Source organism: Embiotoca jacksoni, unplaced genomic scaffold (genome assembly GCF_022577435.1).
Source record: "Embiotoca jacksoni isolate LCO1_2020_lvr unplaced genomic scaffold, fEmbJac1.0.p SCAF_14, whole genome shotgun sequence".
In the NCBI taxonomy this organism is placed as follows: Eukaryota; Metazoa; Chordata; class Actinopteri; family Embiotocidae; genus Embiotoca; species Embiotoca jacksoni.
In genome coordinates this window covers 11,080,176-11,099,181 of record NW_027185274.1, presented here as the reverse complement: position 1 = coordinate 11,099,181, position 19,006 = coordinate 11,080,176, and the positions used below count along the sequence as shown (strand labels likewise).

The window sequence follows — 19,006 nt, the reverse complement described above, 5'->3', positions numbered from 1 at the left end:
CCACTTCTAGTAACTGCAACATCCACAGGAGACACACACAGATATGTACATGTCAGTTACAATAATCCTCAAGCGTGTATATCATACTCAGATTATGGCTGACGCATACAAGCACACATGAAAGTGATCCAAAAAAAGAAATCCAGTGTGACCAACAAAAAAAAAAAACACTTTTCCATATTTTTTTATTAATTAACATTTGTACACAATAAATACAAACTTTATTTTTTGTACAGCCAATAATAATATGCAGAAAGACTTTTGCACCTGTTCTCATTATTGTCACCATGGCAACAGTCTGTGACGAGAGAGAAGGCCAGTTGTTCCCCCACAGCTGTGCTGCTCCATATCCACACATGAAAAGTAAAGAATTGTATAAAACATAAAAACAGGCTCATACCAAATAATTCACACGGTAGCGGACCAAGGGGACTGTTAGAAAGGGAAAATAATCATCTTCAAAGTGGCAACAAAAAGTCATATATTGGATATTTGACAGAATGACTGATTGAGCATTTGTGGTGGGAAGTTCTGTGGATGCTGCTCTGAAACATAAACTTCAAAACAAGTTTGAAAACCATTATAAATAAGATCTCAGAGAGATCAAGGAGAGGCTGCTGTTCAAGTCGCCGTGAACGCACCGTGACCAGTCAACGCCAGTTCCTATGACAGCGGAAGAGCAGAGGTTCATAGCTGAACGTGTCACTAATTCCAGCATGCTTCATTTTGTCAGGTTTGGGTGCTACACAAAATGTTTCATCACTTTCCTCAGTCTGATATAATTCACCTCCACCTTTCAAAGAGAAAAACAATAAATTCAAGATCAAGACTTCAGAGGACTTTCTATTCTTTTCTTACAAGAGGTCTAAAGCTGTGCCCCAGCGCCGTTCTTCATACTAATACTATAGTCAGTACTCTGTAATAATCTTTATACTTGATACTGTCTTCCCAGTTAGAATACAAGAAATTAATACACTTTACAGCTGTGTATTAACAGGAACTGTACAGCAATACTGCAACTGTGAAACAGTGCTGCTCATTTGTTTGTTTTCCATCACGTTTCTGAAGCTGTTTCACCACCGAAGACAATCGGTTTTAATTGTTTTGTGATGCGATTAGCTTTTCTGTTGCATTGTGGGACGTCAGAGTGCAACGACACCATATTTGGTATCTACACTGACAATTAGAAATACACTCGATTTTGTAATATATTCAGCACGAACACCATTTCAACTCCAAAGTTGGAAGTAATATGTAGTAAGAAAGTGGGGCACATCTTCGGCGTCAAACAGATCTGATCAGTATTCCTCCTCTCTCTTATAAACAATCACACTCACAAACAGGCAGGCCGAACTCGAGACTTAAAAAAAAAAAAAAAAAAAAACCCACACATTCTCTACATGTCTTCATTCAAAATAACCCTGACTATATCTTTTTTTTTTTTTTATATATATATAAATTAAGGAAAACATCAAATGACACCGTCCACCATCATCTGTCCATGTCTTTGCAAGAGTGCAGAATAAAAAAAGTATCAGTCACACTGAAACTAAGAATGTTTATAAAACCAGCATGAAAAAAGAATAACTCTGATTTCTGTAACTGCAGTGATTCATCAGTCTTTTCTACCCATACTGACTCTATGTGAAGGTACTGCTACTTTCCAGGGAAGGTATAAATAAATAAAAGTGCTACGCTGCCCTTTAGGCAAGGAGTTTTAAAGGCTTGAAGGGTGTGTTAGGGGGAATTTTTATTTACTTTTGAGTAAAAAAACAAAACAGATTTGTACTTGGCTCCATTTGAATGTCATTTGCTAGTTCCATCCATTAAGGATAATTTATTTGCTTTATACACCTCTTTTGTTTTCTGTTTCGACCGTCATAAAAGTTGAAATGTAAGATACAATGAAAAGATAAGGTTAATATAAATTTGGTGAGGTTAAAGGTCCATTTTTTTTTTTTTTTTTTTTTTTAATGCATGTTTTCTCCGTTGCATTAAAAAGCTCAACTGGCATAGTGATGTGATGGGGATGCTTGGCAGGACAACAGAGAAACAGAGTACCTGCAAACGTAAAGCATGTCGAGTAAACACAGCTGAACCGGACGATGTTATAAATGAACAAAATCAAGGTGAGAGGAGATATGATCTGTAGGGAAAATAGCTATACACGTCATTCTGTGCTTAAGAAACATCTCCTGACCAGAGATATTTTTCAGTGTCTGTATCATCTTAAAAAGAAAAAAAAAAAAAAGCTTCTCTGTCTCATACACATAGTGAATACCAACAATGTCGATGCCTTCGAAAGCACCGGCGGTCTTCTCCCGAACCAAACAGCGATACAAACACGCAGCGCACACAATGGGAGAAGATATAGCAACGCATGTGTAATATAATGTTAACTGTATGTGTGTATATGATTCACACTGACTGCCAACGGACAGAACAGACATTAGAGAAAAGAGGGTGAGACATGAAAGGAGGGATGGGAGGGGAGGTGAAGATGAGAGGGGAGGATCCAGCCTCCTTTGTCTCTCGTTTCCTTTCATCCTCTCCTCCCTTCTCTCCTTTCATCCTCTCCTTCCTGCTGTATTTACAATGCCCTTTCAGTATAAGATGAAGATAAAACTCCCACTACATATCAGACCTGGTATTCCATTCAGCCGAGTTAGTCTATATGAAACGCTGCGCATAACATTCCTATGACAACAGTAATGTACTGTACTAATACACATTAGATACGTATGATGATAATGACTATATGTGGTGAGGGAAGGGCAGGGCAGGGGAGGGGAGGGGAAGGGAGGAGAGGCTGCGTCCACACGCACACCACACACTTCCTCTGTCCATTTACTTCGACCCCACTCCACTCGACACATGACGACCTTGGCAAGTTTTTTTTTTTTTTTTTCCGCTCATTTCCTTTCATCAAGCTTACTTCTCATGGAGCAACAACACTCAAAATACAAAATATAGGAAAAGGTACCCGAGATCTAAGATAACCAATGGCATGAGAAAATAAAGCAAAACTAATTTATTTTACTGTGCACACTTTTTGTTAGTCTTGGCACACATTAGCCTTGATAATTCTCCATTTACCTCACAACAAGGGACTGTGTTAGCTCCAGTTCGCGCTGCTCACATTAGAATACATTTGATTAACTGTTGGTTAAAAATGGAATGGAAAAAGGGAATTCACTGTTGTCCACTAAACGATTAAAAAGATTTTCTCAGCTGATTTATAAACTTGTGCCAAAACAAAGATGGCAACCTGCCAGCTTTGTGAATAGAAAACAGTGTTTAGCCATAGATATATACAGCTTGAAGTGTTTTCAGCAAGCCACTCCGCTGCTCCACATATTAAAAAGGGGAAAAACAGGGAATAGATGAATAAGAGTATAGATAAGTCACTTTTGAGTTTATTTATATTTATACTTGTTATTTCAGCATTCAGTAATATCTTTGACTTTTCCGATAACCCTTTACTACATTTTGTCAGTTTCAGAGCTCCAACATTCATCACGAGCGTCATGACTACTTTTTAACAAAAAGTGAGTAAAAAAGTTAAATGTGGCAGAATGATCTGCCTCTGCAGAAAATATAAGATACCTTACTTATCTTAAAGTAAGCTTAACAGGCCAAAAGAAAACTTGCCAAAGCCATCATTAACTTTTCCTCACGCTCCCCCCCTCTGCAAACATTCCTCCTCCTCTTCATCGGGCTCTGGTCCGCTGCCCAGTGAGGTGAGGTTTTAAGGCAAGAATGGAAGGACGGGAGGGTGAAGAGGGATGTGGGGGCGGCTACTGTTGCACTTCATTAGGAGGCTAATACGGAAATTATTTAATTGGATACTCTGTCTTTTTCTCTCCCCCCCCCTCTCTCTGCCCTCTTCCTCAACTTGAGGATGAGAGTAGATGCGGAGCGGCCGGAGGGGTCGAAGTGGTTCGGTTCGGTTTATCCGTCACATCACTTTATTTAAGCTCACTTCAGTTCAGATCCCCGGCCTGTAGGACACGTCTGTTTTTCATCAGTGATAATTTTGTGTGCGTGTCTAGAGCCGCCTGTCAGCCCGTCTGTCTGTCACACCAGCGTGATCTCCACCTCCTCCGTCTTGTCGCCCTTCTCCTGCTGTCGGCGGGGGTGCTGTTTGGGTGGAGGAGGAGCGGCTCGCACCTGCAGCGGGGAAACAAAACACATTAAATGTAAGTTGAAGAACACAGCCAAACCAAGGAATGTCAAGGCAGCAATAACAGAGATGGCCTTAATTTCTTAAATGATGTTCATTTCCTGTTGTGAGACACAAACCAAGAAATGCACGCAAGGACTAGGAATCATTTTTTTCCTCTTCTTTTAGAGCTGTTTTCAAATAAAGACGGGATTTAATTCATCTTTTGGACTCCCAGGTCACAATTTAAATGGACACTTATGTAAAATTTTGATTTCAAAAGGAAATCGGAGAGAACCACGTCACAAAAAGTTTCTGTAAAATGTCTATAAAGGTCTGTAGGTCTATAAAGTGTCACACAAAAGACAAAATCACGTTACAATCTCCTTAAGTATTCATTCATCGCTCTTGTGGACATCAAAAACCCAAAGAAAAATCACAAGGCCAGAACAGTGCAAAATGAGTGCAGATTCACTTAAACTATCAAACAGGGGAACAGAATGTTCTTTGCTGTAAAAAAAATATTTCATACTGTGTTTCAGAAACTACGTTGTACATTGTCATAAATAACTGCAACGATGTGTAAAAGTCACTGATCAATTACATTTACCTTTTTATCTATATCATGTTAGGTAAAACTACCCCAACTTCGGCTCTAATTTCCTAACAAAAGGTGATGCTGATTTTGCTTTGTGAATCTGAAATCTTCTATTAAATCCATCTGTGAGGAAAACAACACAAAGCCCATGCCTTTATAGATTCATCATCAAAAATAACATTCACATTTTTACACACAAAAAACACACTTGTCGAGCGACTTTGATACTAACAGGTCGTAGTTTGCCCGGGCCTCCCTCAGTAGTGAATCGCAACGGCTGAGTCTGTGCAAATCCTGGAGACACCGGACTCCTGCCGGAGCTGTGATCTAGAGGGAGAGTCAAAAAAAATGTAAACAAAAGTCACAGTGACTCTTCCCAATGAATTCAGTCGCTGATAAAAGTTGTTGTGTTTGTGTGCGTCCTACTGTGAGTGGACTTCGGTCCTTTGTGTGACGAGGCAGGCAGCGGGGGCTTATGCTCCCCGTTAAGTGCAGCGGAGGGTGAGCGCGGCAGAGGAGGTGGGGTGGAGATCTCGGGGCTGGTGAAAGAGCTGATGGGAGGTTGGTCGTACAGGGGGAGATGTGGCAGAGAAGATGGCAACTTCAACGATGGAGAGATCTGCAGGGAGTGACAGAAAGAGAGAAAATTCATCGTCATCTGCTCACTTTTGATTTGAAAGCTCCTGGAATGATTCTCACGCTCTGTACGTCACATCAAAAACAATGTCAAACTGAGGACTGAACCACTTTCATCTGAGTCTAAGTTGAACGGCTTGAACATAAAAAGCATCTTAAATAAGCACCATGAATGCATCTAAAAAATCTCCTCCTTTCAGATAGAGCAAAAAGCTTTTTAAAAGTTTATTTTTTTATTGTTATGTTTTTTTCTTCTAATATTTAAATGGAACAATCACGGTCTAAAACCAAGCCCTCGGTAACGGCACTCATCACGACTCCATAAACATGAGAAAACGAAGCAGGTTGTTAACGCTTGAAATGGAAGAAGAAAAAAAAAAAGTTACAGGCCAAAATGTTGGACCTTTGCCTGATGGACATGAGGAATATTTTATGAGCTCTCCATCAACTGCATGAAACCTGTTCAACTGGATTAAAACTGTTTAATCTTTACAGAAAAAAAGAACAGTGGCAAACAAGATAAAAGAAGGCAAACCTACATAAACAGCATGCATGAATGTAACAGAAAAAAACAGCGTAGGGCTAACTGGTTGATTTTACTAATGGATTAATACCATGTATTTTGGCAATGGGGCAGTGCTACGAGCTGCAGACTCAATATTCACAAAGTCACAGTATAAAGTTGATATAGCAGCAGATATGAAACCATGTAAATTTAGAGTCGTGTTTATGGCAGAATGATTTTTTTTGTGTGCCTTTTTTCGGTCACCACAAACTTCTGCGAAATATATAGTTCTTTTTAGTTTCTCTATTCTCACTTGAGTTAACCAGCTAGTTACTAACTTTACCTGACAGCTATCTGGTGCTGTGCAGGGTATGGTACGTTTTTAGAGTCTTTTCACTAAAAAAAAAAAAACAGCCCCCTGCTGCTGCTGCTGCTGCTGCTAACATGGCATAACATGGAAACATCTCATCACATCTGCTGAGACGTGTGAATCAACACAGCAAAGTTGCGGGCTGCAAAACCAAAGAAATACACTGAACGAACCTCTGTAGACGCTTTGAAGCAGCGAGGGGAACCGAAGAGGTGTTTAGAACTCCAAACAAGACCCTTCACATTTTACAGAATAGTTTCACACATATGCTATTATAAAATAATTGATTAAAGCGACTTAAAAATATCGGTCACGGATGGAAAACTCTGCCACCATCACATATTTAAAATGATCAAAAAGAAAACCATTTTGACTTTCTGGGGCTTTTTAGATATACTCAAATAGGATAATTAAGCTTTTTTTTTTTAACATATCTTCCCCACGTACAGTAGCACTTAAAAGACGTTAAAAGTTGTTGCGTGTTATGTCTGCCGTCTTGTAGGAAGGGAGAGGCTGTATCCTTCCTGTTGCTAAACCTCTAATAGGGCAACACTCAGTGCCACAGATAAGACCCGTTTCTGTGATTACGGTGCCGGGTTTTTTATCAGAGTGCTGCAGGAACACAACAGTTCTGATCCACTGTTTGTGAACTCTGCCCTGCTGAGAGATCAACTGGACTACAGGCAGGAAGGGAGGGGAGCAGGGGTATAAAGTGGCACACTGGACGACACTCAATCCTCGGTATTTGTGCCCTGAGGAAGGACTGATAAGGCCACATGTCTAGCTCAGCTGCAGAGCAAAGCACTGCATGTCTGCTGCTTAGCAGTAAATCAGCCCCACCTCGCTTTACAGTTGTCACTCCATTTCCCCAACTGGGAGACTCGCCCCCGTGCGCGCGGGTGTTACCGTACCTGCGTATCGCCCGCCCCTCCCCCGCTGGTCTCCCCATTCTCGGTGAGATCTTCTACCAGCACGGAGGGGAAAACGCCCACCCGCCCGTTCAGCTCCCCCTCCCAGAAGCCGTCGTCTGTCTGGGTGTCACGGCTCAACAGGCGGATCACGGCTCCCTCGGAAAAGGACAGTTCTTCATCCGCCTGGCCCTCGTAATCGTAAAGTGCGCGGACATACACCACTGCCGGGAGGAGAGACGACAAAGAGAGGGAGAAAGCAATTAGAGTTACACTGGGAATAATTATTCTCCGGGAAATGTAGTTCCTTGTCTGCTTTGGCCCTCTTTGTCATAAAGTAAATGGTACACATGGCTGGAGTGAGGGAGATACAGAGAACACAGAAAGATGTAACTGTAACAATAATTAGGTGACAGGATTTCCTCAGTACTCAGGCAGAGCAGACACAAAACAAAACAAAGAGGGATGGAGAAAGAGTGGGCAGAAGGAAACGGGAAAGCGGTATAAGGTTGCAAATAAGGCACGTAAGGAAGGATACAGACTGAAAATCATTTTTCAACCACTAGGCGACAATCTAGAGCTGTTTTTTTTTTTAGTTGTTTTGTCGTTGTTTTGGTACGCAGCGAAACTGGCCAATCAAGTACCAATTACTATACCTTTTCACCAGATAGTGTAGATGTTGCCCTTCAAGCCTGGTCAACATTTGTCAGAGTAAAAGTATCTCTAGCCTTTTTTTTTTTTTTTTTTTTAAAAGGCTGTCATGAGTTCCAGCTTGAAGCTTGCATCCAGCAACTTCATTTACTTGATATTTTCTTTCAATGCTGGCTGAATGCAGACTTTCAACACCCAACAGTGTGTGCTTGAATCACAGAAATGAGTGGGAGAACAGACGAGACTTGTCTCTTGTCCATTTCATTAAATTGGCCCACATTTTCAACCGCTGATGTTTAGTTTTCTTTCCACAGCTTTATATAACCACTTTGCTCGGCTTTCTGTTCCAGTGATCAACTGGGGTGACAGCAACACCATTTCTAATTGCTACATATAAGTGGATGGAAAGGCAATCAGGGTGGACAAAACGTTGGAAACTTGACTTAAGGTAGGATGTTTTAGGAAACTCCGCTTTTACTTAAGTGTGGCTCATATTTCTCTTGCGTTTTTTGCCTTTATTGTGTAATTTGACCTTGATATACCCAGGAGGGCTAAGTAGAAAACCCCCGCACTTACTCTTTCCAATAAAAACCCTGCTGAGCAAACTCTGCGTTTTCTATAGCTGGCCTCCAGTGGAGCAGTGAAGAGCAAAATGGCTCACTCGGTGCTACATAATAATCTCATTATAAGGGTAAAACTAATTTACACTGGTACAAGTGGAACTAACTTCTCTCACTTAAAACTCCTGGCATGCAGTTTGATTGTTAAACAGAATAATTGACATTACTTGGTTTACAGAACGCTTACTATTTGTGTCTCCGTTGATGCATCCAGAGTGCAGCTCTGGCTCCGTTGAATTGGACGAGGTGTGCGATCGAGCGTCGAGCGTAGCCAGAGACTGAAGCATGCTCAGCAGACTGTTGGAGGTTGGAAACTGCAGGTATTTCTCTGGGACGTAGCCCACCAGACCGGTCTTATTGCGTGCCTTGGAGAGGGAAAAAAAAAAAAAAAGGAACACCAAGATACCATGTAAGTATGTAAATCCAAATCCAGAGCCGGTGAGATAATATCTGTTGCAAAAATACATCCGATATACATCTACTGCACTCTTCTGTACTGTGTGTGTCTGATATATGTGTGTGAGTCTGTTTGGGCACCTTGACCCAGTCCTCCATGTCGCCATCCTCAATGACCTCCAACATCTCCTGTTCATCAATAGTTAACTCGTCTGGCTGAGAGGCCTGAAGGAGAGACACACCAAGAGTTCAACATAGAAGAAGAGAGAAAGTGGGAGTGAGAATAGGCGTAATCATACTTTATAACCCAAAGACTTCTTCATGAATGATTCGTCTGAAAATGTTAAACATTGTCATGACTACCAATCACAAATCCATTGGTGTAACATTGATGTTCACATTTCGTTGTCTCATTGTGTACCTAAACAGGCACACAATTAAACTGTGTGTTGTGGGTGTTTCTCTGGTTGCAGCTAGGTGTGCGACCACGTAACTGCAGAAAGTAACTTTGTGTGTACATGTGTGTGTATTTATACCTTGTATGAGTACAGGACTTTGCAGGTTAGCGGGTAGTTGCGGAGGGTTCCCGAAGGACTGGAGCTGCTATCGTCAAAAACCTCCATATTCTCTTCACACTCTTCGCCCTCCTCGCGCTCCAAGTCCACTGTGCCCTTTAACACATAAACAGAGCCACAGCCGAAGACGAAGTCAAAACCCTCTGATAAGTACAGGGACGCAGAAAAAAAAAAAAAAAAAGCACCACTCACTTTTAAAGCGAAAGAATAAAATACATTATTGTACTACAGATCAAACAATCAAACAATCGTCCAAATGCAAGAACAAGTCGAAATGGAGTTCCACCCATGATTAACATATCATAGCATCAAATAAAAGTTAACTTGCCAAGAATTGAATTCAAATTAAACCAGAAAAAAGTCTGATTGTAACTCCTCCTGTCCTTCAGGGATGCCCAGCGAGGTGACGTTTTATATTGCTGTTGTTTTGTATTTCTGCTTTTGTCTGAGGTCTACAGCTCCCTTCCTTTTGTTCTCTCCCATTCACCTCTGCCTTTCACACTCTTGCTGTGTTACCGTCCCACCTTCCACTCCTCCTGCCTTCTATGTATTTATTGACGAGTTGGAAGTCTGTCCATTTAACAGAGACTGACATTTACCCGTTACCTCTTCCTTCCTCCGTGCTACAGTCTCACAAGCAAACTTCTACTGATGATCCCTTACCTGTACTTCCTGTCTACGTTTCTCTGTGCTGCTCGGTGTGTGTACTGTAGCTTTTAGCGACAGGTGTTGAGGGACTAATGTTTCATATGATTCAGACCCTCCCTCTTTTGTTCCATGTGAATTTCACTGGCTTGTATGAATGTCATGTGATCCAGCTGGTAGAAAGATCCATGGCACACAGCAAGCTGACCTGCCCGATAACAATAGAGAGAGAGAGAGAGAGAGAGGGTGTGTGTGTGTGTGTGTGTGTGTGTGTGTGTGTGTGTGTGTGTGTGTGTGTGTGTGTGTGTGTGTGTGTGTGTGTGTCTACTCCGTGATCATTGTGTTTAGTCATCAGATTTCTGTTGACACAGTAAACTCTACACCAGCGTGTGTTTTGTTGATCTGATCTCCCAAGTTGGACAGAAGAATGTTTTCTCTAGGGAAATGCAAACCTTCAGGTGTGGTCTTAAGGCATTCTGTAATTAAACAAAAAAGAAAACACACAACTAAGAAAGCTTGCCAGTAGGATCGGTTCACACAAAATCTTACAACACATAAGCTGCATGATTTTATGTTTGCTTTTCTTTTGAATGATGTATTTTCTGTTATAACACACATGTTACATCTCCGACTGCTGCTGTAAACTGTTATGTAATGCTGCAGTTAAATGTCAGCATGCTAATTTGACAATGCTTTGCAGGTATAATGTTTACCATGTTCATTATCATAGTTAAGCATGTTCCCATGCTGGTTAACACGCCAACCATAGCGAAACACAAAGTAGAGAAAAGGATTACGGGACAGTCTTTAGTTTAACAAGTACATTTGAATGTTATTGGACAAATAAAAGTTAGGTCACCACCAAAGCTGTTCAAGTAATAGTAAAGTAGTTAAAAGGGATTTTGCTGGAAGCCAAGTCAGTCCTAATGGAAGCACTACAAGAAAAGTGAAGGTTTCCACAGTGTCAGCAGGTTTCTCCTGAATGTCTGTGGAAACAAAATAGTTACCAAGATATTTTGATATGAATCAAAGTGCAAACATTATGTAACTTATAAAATGTGTGCACTCAAATGAGGAGAGTAACTATTGCGGCCTGTTGGTAACGTGTATAGCCACAATATTTAGTGTTAAATTAACCCCCCTAATGTAACAAATCCTTTTGAAGTAGGACCTGTGCAGTGACAGTTGGTACATTGTAAAGAGACATACCAAAGAAATACACAACAGGGCAGAGAGATGGATTCAGCGTGATAACGGATAACTTGATGTCCAGTTCAACATTTTGAGGCGTGTTTGCAAAGCCACATTTTTGGTGCCTGCATGTTTATTGTGTTACATACACTTTACATCGTTGATTTAAGAGTATGCTGCACCGTCTGAGGGCCGATCCCATTTATTCCCTGAAGTTAAATGACCAGCATGTATTTCATTAATAACCCAATAAAGTATCACCAAAGAATGCAGCTCACTGAGTGAGCCAATAGAGATGAGATAGAGACCAAAGGCATATTTTATTGGTCCTGTAGAGTAATAACTGTAAAAGTGATATTGTAATGAAGGCAGTTGGGGCCTGAGAGACTTAAAGCTTTGTGACTTGCAGTATTTCATACTTGTATTAATAAAAGTGAGTGGGCTGAAGGAAGGCCAGAGGGAAGTCCCCATTCCCTGCACTCATTGTTTTTCTGTGCGGATTATTCTTCACAATCCATCCATCCTTTCTTCTTTTTTTACTGCCGTCGGTCACTTTTGACATCTGCCTAATCAGCAAACTGCTGTTAACAATTCCTCCTGCAGTTTTTCTCCCCTTCTCTCTCTCTCTCTTCATTTCCTTTGTTGCACCTTGTTAATAATATTCATCTCTCCTCCTTTGCTGCTGCCAGTCTCTGAAGGCTCCAGTGCACTCCAAATAAAATCAAAGGCTGTTGAACTGCTGTCATATGGCTGAATACTCAGTGTGCCTCCTAGTCTGTTCTTTTAATGGCACCCGCACCAGATGGGAGTTTTCTGCAAGTGCTTCCAACTGATTAATCTTATAAACAGGGCAAGGAAAGTTAAAAAAGAAAGTTTTAAAAGTGCACTCAAAAGAACATAAAAAGATTCAAAGTTCCCACCATCACTGAGGTTTTTGAGACATAAATGTGTCAACGTTTGAAAGGTTTGGTTTGCATGCTTGTGATCCAATCTAAAGGCTGCTCTTTGTTTCATCTTGGTAAACCAAATCTATTATTTTAGCAGTATACTGTGGGCTTACAGTATGTTCTCTGCTGTATTTCCACAATCCCGCCCGTCTCTCTCACTTCTGCATCCAATTTTACTTCAGCATTATCGCCCTAACACCACTGTCTCCTCACCTCTCCTTCTCCACATCACACCCCCTCTTCCTTTTCTCAGTTTATTTTCTCCGTCAGTAATTGTCTCTCCACCTCTCCCTCTCTCACTGCACAACTCCCTCTATCATCCCTGCTTCTTCCCATCGCTCTCCTCCCAGATTTCTCCCTCTCTCTCCCTATTTTCTCTCTCTTTCTCACTCTCAGTACCTCTCCCTGGTGTTAGCTGCGAGCTGCAATATCACATGAGCAGAATGTCAAGTGCTTCCAGTGGAGCAGACTGACTATGTTTAGCCCTGTTGACAGACAGGCACACACGACTCCTCACAAAGTCCTGTGAGGGGTTACACTTTGAGTCATGCGCACACACTTTTCCTCCCTGTATTGCTGATGTAAAAAAACAAAACACAAAACAAAACAAATGCACCGACACAAATGTGCATAAATATCCACAACTTGTGCAACAGCATGCGAGTCTTATAAAGTCTCATTTTAAGAACAATACCAACTGAACTAATAAAATATTTGTGCAATGAATCTGTTTTAGGAGCAACATCGTATCTTTATGGCAAAGACTTGAGCCTGCGATCAATATTCTCATCTCACTCGCAGTATAAAAGCAAAAAGTTATATTTCCCAAAGTGTCAAACTTCCTTTATAAGGTCGACTTTCTGTACGGGGTCGACTACCACCAGTAATGAGGGCAGTAAGGGAGCATTACTACCCGGAGTCCACTTCCTCAGCCTCGACAATTGTATGTACACACATTCCTAAACCTGACGAGGTGATACAAAAAAAAAGAGCTTCAGAGTGTTTTGTGTCATTAAAGCTAAGGGTCACGAAATCAAAAACTACATTATGTCTGGACTACATCAATATTCCACTGGGGTAGTGGGGTGTTTTAAGAGGCTGCAACTGGTGTGATGGATGATTAGACAGTAGGGCCGAGGTCACTTGTTCACCAAATTACATCATTCAGGGAGCGAGTCGTCAGGAAGATGATTTGAGCTGGATGATTTTCACTTCATATCAATAGGAGCCAGTGTTTTAAAGGTTTGGTATGTAAGGTCTAGCGGGATCTATAGGCAGAAATACTTGTTGAATATATTCTTCATAATTACGTTTCCATTTGCGTAAATTCACAAGGCTAAAAATGTTTGTGTTTTTGTTACCTTAGAATGGGGTACATTTTAATCTACATAAAGAGTTGGTCCTCTTCCACAGAGCCCGCTATGTTTCTACAGGAGTCCAGAAGAAACAAACCAAACACCATCTCGAGAGGGGCTTTTGCATCTTTTACAAGTTTTGCGACCACCATAGATTCTCCTACACCACAGGTTTCCAACCAGCAGCTCTCGAGCTACCTGGTAGTTACTAGTCGAGTATGTGCGTGTTGATTATCAATTTGTAATTGTTTATATAAAAGAATAAAAGTGGTCAGCTATGTAATGAGTAGCTCTTGGACACTTTCCTTTTGTCAAAGTAGCTCTCAGAGGAAAAAAGATTGGAGAACCCTGCCCTACATGATTTGAAAGAGAGGGTGAACAGGGGTGTTCAGTTGGTTGCAATCTGCAACCTCACTGCCAGATGCCTCTAAATCCTACAAACTGCTCCTTTAAGACTGTAAGATTACTTATTTGAATGTGCTGAACTCAGTGCCGTTTTGTGTATTGCAAGAAGAAAACGTGTGGGTAAAACAGATGAGCAAACAGCAGTTGTGACTAACACAAAATTCAGGGATCTGATGGTTTTCACTTGAAGTGAGTAAAACATGCCACAGTGCATGCAACAAGGACAGCTACGATGTGTACTGTGTGGTGAAAAGGTACGCTTCTTTTTCGCCCTGTGAGATTTGTACTTTCAAGCCAATCAGAAACCGTATTTATGTACTTAGTCTTAGTCTCCAGAATTGCTGGCAGTGGGACTAACAACAGGTCCAATACCATGTTCACAAGTTTTACAGTTTAATTGAGTCCTCCTATGTTTTCAAATCATATTAACAGACTTTCTGTTTTTGGTTTCACTCTGCTGGCTTGGCAAGAAAGCAGCAACGTAGGTACAGCGAGAGCAAGTGTCTCACCGACAGTGAGGGATCGTGCGAAGTGTAGCTTGCCCAGCGTTCATTCTCCAGCTCCTCCATCACCTACAGCATGCACACAGAGAGAGTGGGGGGTTTATTCACATGTTGCAAACAGGCACACTCACATTGCACTACACAAACTACAATTTATGTGGGAAAGGATAGAAGTACACACACGTATCACACAGTGCATCATGCTTGTCTGCATAAAACACGTCAGGCAGAGAGAAGGAGAGGCTTGCATGCACACACGTACAGCGTACATGTATTGATTTTCCCAACACTCGGTTACAAAACACACCTGGTTCATGGCGCTCTTCAGCCAGGTATCCACGGCAACCCCCACTTGCCGCAGAAGGTCCAACCGAGCTTCAGCTTTCAACTTTATTGTCTTAAGAGAAAAAGGGGTTAGGAGAGTTAATAATACACCTCACTGCCCGACAAGAGCTTTTCTCCTATTAATCTTAAAAGGAGCAATATTGATTGAGTTTTTTTAAAACCCAATGGTCCCATGTGTCAAATCTGTGCCACATAATCTCCTAAAGAACAAATCACCAAAACTTGCTGTACTTTGTTTTAACGAGCTGCGAACACTAGAATAAGGTTCCTTCCTAATGAGACGATATGATGGAGGCTATAACCACCAGTAGGGAAACCCCTGAGATTTACACTCAGACTCACTTTCATCTCTGATCCTTTCTCTTTTTTTGTTGGCGTCTCTCTGTTTTCATCAATTTCCTCTTTCATTACCTGCCCCTTTCCCTTCTCAGCGATGCTGACAGAGCAGATTGATGGCTCATGACTCCATCCCACAGAGTCTGACAGACAGACACACTGACAAGCACAGCCTCCTCGACTTTGATCAATAAAGACCTGAGTCCCTTGAGAGCCTCCATGTTTTCTTTTCTGCAGCACCCAACAAATACAAAAGGGAAACATCGGCCTTGGCTGTTCCAGTTGGACCATAAACATACCAAACTAAAAAGGATAGTCAAAATACTGGCAATTTTACTGTTAGCAGTGGTTCCTTAAAAAGAATTTGCAGCATCTTGACTTGAAGCATCATTACTTCAAGTCAATAGGTTGGTGTGAGTATAGATCGCTGGTGGATAGACGGCACAAACTCAGGCAGCTGGTCCAGCTGAGCAACTGTAATCGATACAGCTTTAACTGAAAGAAAAGGAGACTGAAAAACACATGGAAAGATGGACAGGAAGAGAGACACTGCAGTAAGAAAATTCAGCTGTCTGGCTGTAAATAAAACTAAAGACATCTATGGTGGTCTGCAAAACGTGCTACAACCAGGTGATCTCAAAAGACAAACAGATGGAGTTGTAGGGAAAAGTTATGAAATACTGTATGTGAGCTCCATTTAAGACAACAAACTACATGAAGAGAAGATATGTCGAATATGTGAAGTATTACAATGTCAAGATAAAGAGGGACAGTGGGATCACACGGGGTATTTAGTACAACTATACAGTAACTGTTTCACAATACAGTTCCTCCTGTTTTTTTTATTCGAAAGATAAAATAAAAGAAGTCAGCTTTATGGACACAATATGGACACTGTGATTGTGCCTTCTCTTATTATGGTACAAACATGCCAACGCGGATGGAAATGTGTCTAGATTAAGAGAAGATACTTCCACACATTTTTCCAGTCTTCTTTCGTTGCGTTTGCTTGTGCTGAAAGGTGTCTGAGAGCACAACCTGCTCCCTGTCGTGCTGACACATGTAAATGAGGCCAGATTGTCTGCTGGAGCCAGTTTGACAAGAGGCTTCAACAGCTCAGGGGACAGACCCTCAACTGCTGACAGTCTCTCATCCTCTAAGAGCTTCTTAGAAAGAGGAAGATACTCATCATCATCTAATACCGAAATCTGTATAAATTATAACACACGAGTTTCCCATTCATCCTAATGCTGTCTTTTCTCTTAATTTCTGATCTAGGAAGCTTGTTGTTTTATTAATAAGCTCCAGTAGAGCACTAGAGACAGCCTGGGGTGGAATGTCATTATATGTAATTAACATAAGAATATTGAATATAACAAATTTAACTTTAAGAGAATTTTAATTTGTCTTTTATCAAAGTATGAATCACTTGTTTCGTTTTATCATGCTGGGGAATTTTGTAACAGTAATAAGTGTTCAAGTAATTTCACAGAAAGATGTGAACGGTCTCTTGTTTCAGTCTTTTATCAAGCACTCAGGCAGAGGCCATAAAAATCAGACCGGCATCTGTGGAGCAGAGAGAACATGTTTCTACTGGTTTTTCTTCCCGTATTTATTGATTGCATTCAAACAAAGACAAAAAAATAATCGTCTGAGGTGTGTACTATCGAACACTGAAAAACACATCAGGTTTAAAGCTATAAAAAAAAATAAAAAAAACTTTGTTTTATTTCTTCTAGTATTGTTTATTTGTTAGTTTTGAGTCCTGTGTGACCAGTGATTATCAACTAATGTGTTATTTGTTTTCTCCTATGATGGAGGATTTGGTCTTTAAATAGTTAAGCTATGTATTTTGTCCCGACCAACTGTTAAAAAGCAAAAGATAGTGAGTTTATTGTGACTGAAGACTAAAGTTACCAGAAAATATTCACATTTAAGAAGCTGGAACCAAAAAACATTATTAAATTACCATTAAAAATGACACAAAACAATTAATTGATTATTTAAATAGATGCATTTTCTGTTAATCAACTGTAGATTAGTTGACTACTACTTTCTCCTCTATTGATACGAACAGCACTCAAGACTCCCTGGCTGTTAACACATTCTGAAAATAATGGATAATAAATAGGTCTGAAAGTTCTTGAAAGTATTGAAGTTAGTGTAAATAAAACTGAACCTAAAATAAACCTAAAACTTGTATCTTTTTCGCAGAGTCTCCAGAAGTTTGACTGCAGTAAATGATGGTCGCATTTTTGGCACAGACAGCTCTTTGATTCAAAGCATTGATTGTGAAACTCAATTGTCCATCACAGCGTATTAAGATGTTATCGCAAGCAAACAAGTCAATTTATATAAGATCGTTGACAGAGGACAGGTAGCGAGGCCAACTGTGCTATCAATCTTTTTACTGGTTTATCATAGTCTTCTTTGTTTAAGCTGTCGTTTCATTTATGCTGCTTCGGATGATACCAAAGTATTATTATCAGATTATTACCCAGCTAGGCAGAAATATCTTTAAAATCCATTGACTGAATTTCATTGTATGCATGGTGTCTTCTTTACAACTGATTCTCCATTCTATAATCACTGTAGGGCTTTGCTTCAGTTTCTAATGAGGTTCTGAAAGTGCTACTGCAGAGGGGCTTGATAGGATGAAGATGGGACTTCATGTAAAAGGAGAGGGAGCTATCACTATCAAGATAATGTGGTTACCAAACCTACATAATGTCTTTTGTTCTGCTTTCACTCCCTTTATAATTCTGCCATAAGAGCTCTGTGATGAGGCCATTTGTATCAAATGAGCTCATAAAATATTCATCATCTTAGTCAAGGTAATGCTGGCCTGGTAGAGTGCAGAAGAGCAGACAGACAGAGACTGAAAGAGAGAGGAAGACAGAGGGTGGGGTAGGAAAAAGGTGATGTGGGCACATGTTTGCTCTGGTGCAGTGAAAAGCATCCCTAATTATTCTGTAGAAACTGAGATCACGAACTACAGATAGTTGCTAGATTGTCCCTGCGGGGGGTTGGTAGACTAAAATAACTTAAACATGATTAAACAGAGGCCATCATCAAAAATGAATGTTTTCTAAACGAACCTGACAGCAGAGGGTGCCAAATATGTGGAAGCCTGATTAGAAAGGCAGCAAGAGGCAATGAGGCAGTTGAGAGTGAGCTGAGCACACTAAGGCTGAAAAATAAGACTAGAATCTAATGTCGAGACTTTTAAAAGACAGAATCGAGCTGAGGCCGATAGGAGATGATGCAATGGTCTCATTCAGTGTGACAGGTTGAATCCCTCAGAGTCAATACATAAATGATAGATATCTCTGCAAGTGGAAAGGCTGAGGAGTGTAGAAGGAAAAGAGAAGGAGTGTCAAGTTGAGAAAGAGGCAGAAGAGCAATAAGTCCAAGTAAAATCCTAATATTTGATCTGACGGTGTAGAAATTGAACTATTATATGTAATATCTAAATAAATAAAAAATATCTAGAAATGGTACCACACCTGTATGCTGTCACAGTGAGGTATTTAGACAGTAACACTATAAAGGTGTTTTTAAACCTCTACAAGTGAGCAGAATGTAGAAAAAAATATAATCATCAGGAAGTTAGTCTGCGTTGTGGAATGGATACGTGAAGAATTTTAATGATTTATCGTCGCCTACAACGTGGTCCATGTTTGTTAAATGTATCTGCACAAAAAGTCTGAAGCTGTTTGCATTCAATTCTCCAAAATAATCAGCCACTCAGCCCAAATGCTGTGTAGCAGGTAGGAGCATCACTTTACAGAAGGCTCATTTGCTGCACCGATATTACAGCAGAGTTTGTAATGATATGCAGAATTTTGTCCTTTCATG

The 19,006-nt window shown here is 40.6% G+C and overlaps 1 protein-coding gene across 5 annotated transcripts in view; it reads right to left on the bottom strand.

The window, feature by feature from the left end:
• Positions 1 to 168: 168 nt before the first annotated feature.
• The window catches only part of LOC138197250 (F-BAR and double SH3 domains protein 2-like), a 64,029-nt gene continuing 45,191 nt past the window's right edge, over positions 169 to 19,006 (bottom strand). For 4 of the 5 annotated variants that reach the window (XM_069147936.1, XM_069147939.1, XM_069147937.1 and 1 more), the window contains 9 exons: positions 14,775 to 14,864; positions 14,474 to 14,536; positions 9,383 to 9,517; positions 8,988 to 9,071; positions 8,638 to 8,815; positions 7,183 to 7,403; positions 5,187 to 5,379; positions 4,993 to 5,087; positions 169 to 4,170 (listed from right to left, as the gene is read on the bottom strand). In XM_069147936.1, coding sequence (XP_069004037.1) covers positions 4,078 to 4,170; positions 4,993 to 5,087; positions 5,187 to 5,379; positions 7,183 to 7,403; positions 8,638 to 8,815; positions 8,988 to 9,071; positions 9,383 to 9,517; positions 14,474 to 14,536; positions 14,775 to 14,864 — 1,152 coding nt within the window. In that variant the 3' untranslated portion in view covers positions 169 to 4,077. The remainder of the gene's footprint in view (positions 4,171 to 4,992; positions 5,088 to 5,186; positions 5,380 to 7,182; positions 7,404 to 8,637; positions 8,816 to 8,987; positions 9,072 to 9,382; positions 9,518 to 14,473; positions 14,537 to 14,774; positions 14,865 to 19,006) is intronic. The other variant, XM_069147938.1, reaches the window with a different exon arrangement.